Source organism: Populus nigra, chromosome 15 (genome assembly GCF_951802175.1).
Source record: "Populus nigra chromosome 15, ddPopNigr1.1, whole genome shotgun sequence".
Classification (NCBI taxonomy): Eukaryota; Viridiplantae; Streptophyta; class Magnoliopsida; order Malpighiales; family Salicaceae; genus Populus; species Populus nigra.
This window is the reverse complement of record NC_084866.1, coordinates 1,300,580-1,309,749: the sequence shown is the minus strand read 5'-3', so window position 1 is coordinate 1,309,749 and position 9,170 is coordinate 1,300,580. Positions and strand designations below refer to the sequence as shown.

Below are 9,170 nucleotides of genomic sequence, written 5' to 3'. Positions count from 1 at the left end.
GTCAGAGGGAATTTCTCTATCATTGATTGTTGATGAGTGGACGGATTTAACTAATCGAGTTTTCAAGATTAAATTTAATACTAGATTTTTTGAGAAAATAAATATTTTTCTTGGATATTTTTTTTATTTAGTTTGAAATTTTATTTTTTTCCCTTTTAGTCTTGTTAGGTTTTTCTTATTTTCTTCATTTAAAGGAATTATTTTTTTGTTTTCATTATTCCTTATTATTGAGTTTTTCTATGTAAAATGAATTTTTTTATTCAATATTATTAATATTTTTTTAATTTTTATATAAAAAATAATAATAATCTTTTTACAAGTAAACTTGAATGACTACAAATATATATTTTTTATATAATAAACCTTGCTATTCTTGGATGTCATAAGAACATTGTGCTAAACATGTTTATGGTGAAAGAAGGTTTTATATGTGTGTTAGATAATGTGGTACTTCATACTTTTTAAGTGTTTTTTAATTAAAAATATAAAATAATATTTTTTTTATTTTTAATATCAATACATCAAAAATATATATAAAAAAAATTAATTTAAAAAATAAAAACTACTACAACATCAAAAGAGTACTAATAAGGTTATGCCCCAAGAGTTTTTTTTCCTAAGAAAACAAATATATTTATTAGTTATTTTTATTTCTTTTTATTCAATTTATGAATTTTATTTTTTTCTACTTAGTACTATTAGGTTTTTCTATTTTAAAAAAAGATTTTTATTTCTATTTTTCTATTCGATATTATTAAAGGTTTTTCTATATAAAATGTTTTAATAGTTTTTTGGAAAGTAGACTTAAATAAATAAAAATTTAATATTTTAGATGTCTCCCCATAAAAATTAAGTATTTTTATTTATATCAATATGTAAAAATTATCTGAAAATATTTAAAAAATTAATTTAATATTTTTTGAGTTAAAAATAAATTTATAAAATATTAAAAAAAAAACATGTAATAGCACAGAAATAGACACTCAACGTCTAAAAATACACGGCGACAAGAGTTGAACATTGTTAAAAGAATATCTCTCAGTAACCATAAATCACTAATCAAAGACTCCAATATTCAATTGTGAAGCATCGAACCCAACAAACGTGTCTTCTCCTAGAAGTAAAAATAAAAACTTGTTTATATTTCAATTCTTGCAGTCCCCGAGGAAAAAAAAATATTCTTTTTGGAAAAAAATATATTCTTATAGCCAAATCACCAAAGTCTCAAATTGAACCAAGAAAGAAAATCTCGATGACAAGTTGATGAGCTTTATTCAGTCATGGAGGAGAGGCATGTTCTTTTTGGGAAGTATGAGATGGGGAGGCTACTGGGGAAGGGGAGTTTTGCTAAAGTTTACTATGGGAAACACTTGGTAACCGGAGACAGTGTGGCTATCAAAGTTATAAACACGGATCAAGTCAAGAAAGAAGGCATGATGGAACAAATCCAGACAGAGATCTCAGTGATGCATCTTGTTCGTCATCCCAACATTGTTGAGCTCAAGGAAGTCATGGCTACAAAGACTAAGATCTTCTTCATCATGGAGTATGTTCGAGGTGGAGAGTTGTTTGCCAAAGTAGCCAAAGGAAGGCTCAAAGAAGAAGTTGCACGAAAATATTTCCAGCAACTAATCAGCGCGATTGATTATTGTCACAGCAGAGGTGTTTATCATCGAGACTTGAAGCCAGAGAATATATTGCTTGATGAAGACGAAAACTTGAAAATCTCTGATTTTGGCTTGTCAGCCTTACCTGAACAATTGCTGCAAGATGGACTTTTGCATACTCTGTGCGGGACTCCTGCTTATGTTGCCCCAGAAGTTTTGAGAAAGAAAGGCTATGATGGATCAAAAGCAGATACATGGTCATGTGGGGTGATTCTCTACGTGCTTCTTGCAGGATTCTTGCCATTTCAAGATGAAAATGTTATGAAGATGTACAGGAAAATCTTCAAGGCTGAATATGAGTTTCAGCCTTGGTTTTCAACAGATGCTAAGAGGTTGATTTCAAGACTTCTTGTTGCTGATCCTGAAAGGAGAATCACAATTCCTGCCATAATGAGAAATCATTGGTTTCTGAAAGGGTTTTTAAGACCAATGGCCTTTTCAATTCAAGAATCAATCATGGATAAAACAGAACAAGATCAAGATCTTGATTCTTGTTCTGTTGTCAAGCCTAAAGTATCATCACCAAGATTCTTCAATGCATTCGAGTTCATCTCTTCAATGTCATCTGGGTTTGATCTGTCCAGTCTTTTTGAGACTAAGAAGAAACCAGGGTCGATGTTCACTTCAAAAGTGTCAGCAAGTGCTATCATGGAAAAGATTGAGGGGGTTGCAAAAGGGCTGAATTTTAAGGTAGCACAAGTTAAAGATTTCAAAGTGAGGTTACAAAGTCCATGTGAGGGAAGAAAGGGGAAGCTGGCAGTGACAACAGAGGTGTTCGAGGTGGCACCGGAGGTTGCGGTGGTGGAGTTCTCCAAGTCTTCCGGAGATACCTTAGAGTATGCCAAGTTCTGCAAGGAAGATGTTAGGCCTGCACTAAAAGACATTGTTTGGACATGGCAAGGAGACAATGTTTGTACTAATGATAACAACAATAGTCAAGTAGAAGATTGTGAAATTCAATTGTTGTAGAAAGGCTTTGATCTTAACTGGGGGAGTTATACGATTTTCTGTCATCTGTAAATAAGTTTTGGTAAGTAAATTAATGCAGAGGTTGAGTCTCTTTGTTAAGCACAAAATAACCAGAAAGTTTTACACTCTCTTATGATCATCTTATTTAGTTTCAATATTGGATCATCTTAATATCAGTTTTAATTGCAAGAAACTTGTCTGGTTGATGGAGGAAAAGAATTTTGGATGCCACCAATATAATTTGATTGTATAAAAAATAAGAGAAATTATACAGTCTAATATATGATTTTAATATTCGAAAGACCGGTTCAAAAAGATTTAAAATATAGTTGTGGTTGTGGTTGTTTTTTAAAATATTTTTTTGCTTGCAAATACAATATAGTAATATTTTTTATTTTAAAAAAATTATTTTTGACATCAAATTTAAAATAATCTGAAAACAATAAAAAGATATTAATTTAAAATATAAAAATTTAAATATTTTTAAAAATAAAAAATAAATAGAATATTAAATTAGTTTAGAAAACAGTTCCACTGGCTGGTAGTTGTACAAATGGTAGGAAGAACTGAGAGTGGTTATGCTTTCATTGTCGTGTTGGTTTCCCTCCCAACTATCTATGTTAATGTTCTTTATTTGAGACACGCGTGGGGGTCCTTTCTCTAGTCGGAGAGACAAAAACCTCATCACCTTCATTGGCTGGTTTCCCACTATCCAAATATATATATATTTTAATTTCTAAAACTAGAAACTATAAGAGAGGTTTTGGATTTTGGTCGATGTAATATATGAATGGTGATGACGTACTAAAATCAGCTGTATATTCAAGTAACAGGTTGTTTGATTTTTGAACCGTCATTCATCAATATATATATATATATAGTTTAGGAAGTAAAATACTAATGGTAAAATTTTAGTATTTATAAAAGCAGTTCTTATCGGTGAGATTTAAAGATTCTTCGATGATAAAATAATAATTTTAAATAAAAAAATATAAATAAAAAGAGAGTTTTAAATTCCAAGAACAAGAATATATGCTCTTGTGTTTTTGGTGTGATTAATATTTTAAAATACATAAGTTTTTTAAAGTAAGAAAAGTTACGAACCCTTTACTTGGATAGTTCAAGGAGTATTTATTGTTGGGGATTTCGGCTCCCCCATGTGCGGACTAGTGATGTACTGATAGTTGTTCAAAGGAGGGTAAACACACTGACACAATATTTTACGTGGTTCGGCAAAATCGCTTACATCCACGAAAGAGATCCATTTTATTAGAGATAGAGAAAGGATACAATAAATACATGTAGAGGAGGATCACTCAACTCCCAGCTCACACACTATGCTGCATATGGCAGCAGGGCTGCTGCCCATGGCAGCAGCTCCTCTTTCTCTCTTCTTCTCTTCTCTTCACTCTCTCATGTTATCCCTCACTCTCTCATTTTGCTCTCAAATAATTGCCTCTTTTATAGGCAAACATGGTGAGCCCCTCCAGCACATGGAGGTGACAATCAAGCTATAATACATGGCATGAATTATGCCGTAATTCATGCTTCCACTTGCTTGGTGGTGGGGTATTGCCACAAATGGCAATATTCTAACAATCACCCTCTTTGCCATTTGTGTGGGCAATTGTCCTCTTGCTTCTTCTGCACAAGCTTGTATTCTACAGCTCTTCCAAGCTTACCATTTTGAGAGCGTCTTCAACGCAACATCCTCCTTCGAGCGTATCAATCATGCTCGGTCCGGAATGATTTTTCAAGCCTTACACCAAGGCTTACAACACCCCCTCAAATGAATATTCCTAAGTGCGACAGTCATTGAGTATTTCAATGTGATCACAAGCTCACCACTCTTTCAAGAGTCTACTCATCCAGGAGTTGCGCCTGCCCTCTGTTCCACCCTAGGAACCACGCCTTACTTCTCTGTGAGTCTCTCGCTCTTAGTCGTAAGAGTCCAGGTAGCTCTCCACCTTTAACCATGAGGGCAGCCCATTAAAGGTTGATCCATATCTGTTTTCATACTCTGAGTATTACAATGCCATTACCGAGCTCACCACCTTGACAAGAGTCAACTCGTTCCCGGAACCTGTGCATGCCCTCTGCTCCTTCATAGCAGCTGCGTCTTAATGCTCCACAAGTCATCCACTTATTGTCCAAGGCAAATGTCTTCTAGCTCATTGATCTTTAGCATGGGGGCAATATCCATGAAAGTCAATCTTGCATTTGTCTCCATACTCATCATAGCCACTTCATTGGCTATACACTTGTCCACTCATATCTAGCCATTACATTCGCTCTGGGGCGTTCTGAACTGGGTTCATATCGTGGCCCACACACCTTCTCCTTAGGTGTCTCCGCTCGTCGTCATGCGGCGGTCTGAAATGGGGCTCCTATCGCGGCCCTCACACCTTCTCTAAGGCGTCTTCGCCCGTTGTCATGGGGCGGGCTGATATTGGGCTCATATCAAGGCCCTCACACCTTCTCTAAGGTGTCTTCGCTCGTTGTTATGGGGGCGGTCGCATCCTCCTTTAGCTAGGATGCTTCAAAATGGCTCCAAAAATTCTTTACCGCCATGTGCACTATCAGAGAGATTACTGCCACTAACTACATAGAAAGAGAAAGTTATGGTATACTCCTCGCAATCCTCCACCTCGATTTCTATGTTTGGAGCTTCTATGCCTTTCTGCTTGACAACTCCACCTACACCAACTCTCTTTGGTGTCTTCGCCTTTCATCATAGGCGGTCGCCTTTTATCACAGGAGTTTGCACCCCCTCAATTAGGTGCTTTTACAACAGCTCTCTTTCCATCCTTACATGCATTGGAAAGGTCTTCACCTGTTGTCTTCATCAAGAGCATAAGAGACTTCCTGTTGTACAAACTTTAACAGTCTCTGCTCTGAGCTTCATCTGAGAACACTTCTTCTCCTTGCACCTGTTGTCTCATTACAGTACCTCGTTGGATCCTACGGGTACTCCTGCACAATCTTCGTGTGCCCTCGTGCAATTTCTGTTCTCCAGATTTCTCCCTATTCCTTGCTTATGTTTTACAGCAGCTCATCCTGTCACAACACTTGTCCAAGTCAAAATAGGGTGTCAATCTTTATCCCCTTGTTGTATTCCTCTTCCATTATCAGGGTCTTCATCAATTCTCCCCTCAAGAAATCACAGTCACCGAATCTAACTTCTTTGGAGAAATCACCACTCCATCAGATCCTTGAACATACGGAACCAAACTGTTCCTTCATGTCGTCATCCTGCTAGTCTTCAATCGTTTCATTACAAACTGCTATATATACAAAAATAGTACCGTATGGATAATCCTTCCACTAAGCAAGTTCCCAGGAAAGATTGGAGGGGTCATACTAGTCCCGCTTAAAACTCAATCTCCTAGACAGAATTTCTCAGGTCATATCTATCCATCGTACTATCTTTCCGTATATACAACCATTTGCTAGCTTTGTTGCGGCTTTCCTATACAAGTGATCTGTAATATACTGGTTTAATACATGATTTCTCAACATCTGGCGAGACTACCAGTGCTTAAATTCGTCAAGATTGGTCTTCGTCAATTTCCACTCTTCACCTCAAATTGTCCACTTGATCGGGTGTCCAGAGTGTCCCAATTTTGCCTTTCCTTAAGGCAATTAAAATTATACCCACTTAGCAGTTCAGCATATGTAATTGGGTAAACATGTGCACCTTCTTCTTCATCATCTCTATCGACCACCACGATGACCTTCAGATGCCTCCTGATCGGGCAATCTCTCTTAATAATTCACCACCACCACTTTTGGTCATATATATCAATGATTAGACCGTACCATTGTATCCAGAACGATCAAATTAGCTGGAAACAAGTTTGAAATCATCCAAATCGCAATTCAGACGGTTAAGATTTGATCAAAATAATTCTGGCCTGATGAACGGCCCAGATTCAATATTAGATCCGGTTGCACGTAGACTCCGCTGCACAGAATCTTATCCCTCAGCTCGCGGCTCGGCTCGGCTCCAAAAACAGCTCGGCTCGGCTCGGCTCGCGGCTGATGAAGTGGTAGGTGGGTCCCACTTTGCTGACGTCATAATTACGTCATGCTGGCGTCATCCTTATCTAGGTCAGCCACATGGGTTGGGTCAACTGGTATTCAGGTCGGGTCAACCCATCCGGGCGAAGAAGACGCGTGGCACGCGTGGGGCGCGTGGGCAGACGCCTTGCCGAAGCGTGATGACGCGTGCGGCCATGTCCGACGTTCGATTTTGACGCCGTTTTCACCAGTGGCTTCGTCTCTTCCTCCTCTACACAGTGGTATGGTCAAAACACATTTTTGACAACTTTTATTTTTGAGCAAAAATCAAACACCACTTTAAACCATGAGCTCTGATACCAATTGTTGGGGATTCCAGCTCCCCCATGCGCGGACCGGTGATGTACTAATAGTTGCTCAAAGGAAGGTAAGCACACTGACACAATATTTTACGTGGTTCGGCAAAACCGCCTACATCCACGGGAGAGGTCCATTTTATTAGAGATAGAGAAAGGATACAATAAATACATGTAGAGGAGGATCACTCAACTCCCAGCTCACACACTATGCTGCATATGGCAACAGGGCTGCTGCCCATGGCAGCAGCTCCTCTTTCTCTCTTCTTCTCTTCTCTTCACTCTCTCACGTTATCCCTCACTCTCTCATTTTGCTCTCAAATAATTGCCTCTTTTATAGGCAAACATGGTGAGCCCCTCCAGCACATGGAGGGGACAATCAAGCCATAATACATGGCATGAATTATGTCGTAATTCATGCTTCCACTTGCTTGGTGGTGGGGTATTGCCACAAATGGCAATATCCTAACATTTATAACTTCTGAACCTTGTTGTCTTTAGAAAAAGAAAAAAATCAGGAAGTTCTTAACTTCTGATGACATTAATGAAGGATAAATATTTTTTATACATCATTAATGAAGGACAAATATACCTTATATATCATTAATGAGATAAAAAAAAATATAATAGCACCATTGAGATACGTTTTACACTCACACACATATATATATATGATTACCTCCTACATGAACAATTCATGTAGATAAAATTATATGGCCCTAACATGAATTTTTAAGTTCAACTGGGTTTGACATATAGTCAAACCTAGAGAAAATGGGTCTGATGTCTTACCAGATCCATGGTAATTTGAATAACTTATGGATGAATCTAAATATATTGAGTTTGATATCTTGCCAAACTCATGGTATAACTTGGGTTTAATTCATGATTGTAACCAAATATATTATATCTAGCATCTTACTATACACATTGTGATTTGGGCTCAGTTCATAGTAGAATCCAAGTATATAGTATCTAACATTTTATTAGACTTATATTCAATTGGACTAACACCTTCTCTATATATTTAGATTATTTCAAAACATAAAAATATGGACTAATCAATAGGAGAGAAAAACAAGTTTGGACCATTCATGGGGATGGAAGTCCTATTAAACATTCGGTACCACTCCCATCTACCTTTTGTTCTAGCTAACTAAGTTGTTCATGGCTTCTTCTTTGCTTAAAATTAATAGTATTGATTCTTGAAAAGCCATAGTCTAACTATAAACTTCTTCTTCTTCTTCTTGATTTTTAGGGTTAGGATTTTTTTCGACTTTCCATGCTAACAACTTTTATTTTTTATTTTTATGATTTGATAAAAAAAAACAGACTACTCATATATTTTTTTATTGGATGGGTTATTTTAGAGATAAAATTACGTGATATTCCATCGTAGATTGATTAGTTAAGTATGGAAACTTTTTATGCATGGATAAGATCATGATGCTGAACATATATATATATATATATATATATATATATATATATATATATATATATATATAATAAATTCTTTGTCATGGCATGTCGGGTAACAAAGCATCAAGCACCCTCAATCCTGTTGTAGATCTTGCCATTGATGAGTGATAAATCTCTCAAGTCTTTTCATTAAAGATACTTTGTAACTTTTCAAGCAAACTCCGTAAGCTAAAAGTGGAAAATGACATTTTTTATTTAACTAGATGTGTCGTTTGGTATGCTTTTTAGAGATTAGGAAAAGAAAAACATTGACTCATAGAATAAAAAACTATATTTTGAAATTGTGTTGTATTTTTGGCACCGTTCAAAAATTTAAATTTTGTTTTTGTTAATTTTTATTAATATTTTAGATCGTTTTAATGCGCTGATCTCAAAAATATATTTTTAAAAAATAATATTATTATTATTTTAATATATTTCAATACGAAAAATATTTTGAAAAGCAACCACAACTACACTCACAAACAGACAACAAATAATAATGACCCTAAGATGATAAAAATTATTTTTAATTCAAAATTAATTTAGATTAGTGTGTAATGAATCCATCTTTTATATATATATATATATATATATAAACACAATATCATTGTAATCGATATTGTAATGTATGTGTAATATTTTAAATATGCATGCACCAAACATGATCTATATATCAAGGTAAAATCCTTCTTTA

At 35.7% G+C, this 9,170-nt stretch overlaps 1 protein-coding gene across 1 annotated transcript; it reads left to right on the top strand.

The window, feature by feature from the left end:
* The first annotated feature begins 1,057 nt into the window (after window positions 1–1,057).
* LOC133674214 (CBL-interacting serine/threonine-protein kinase 5-like) lies at window positions 1,058–2,726 on the top strand. The gene has a single exon (XM_062095234.1). The coding sequence runs from the start codon at window positions 1,281–1,283 to the stop codon at window positions 2,634–2,636; it is 1,356 nt and encodes a 451-aa protein (XP_061951218.1). The 5' UTR covers window positions 1,058–1,280; the 3' UTR covers window positions 2,637–2,726.
* Window positions 2,727–9,170: the final 6,444 nt, after the last annotated feature.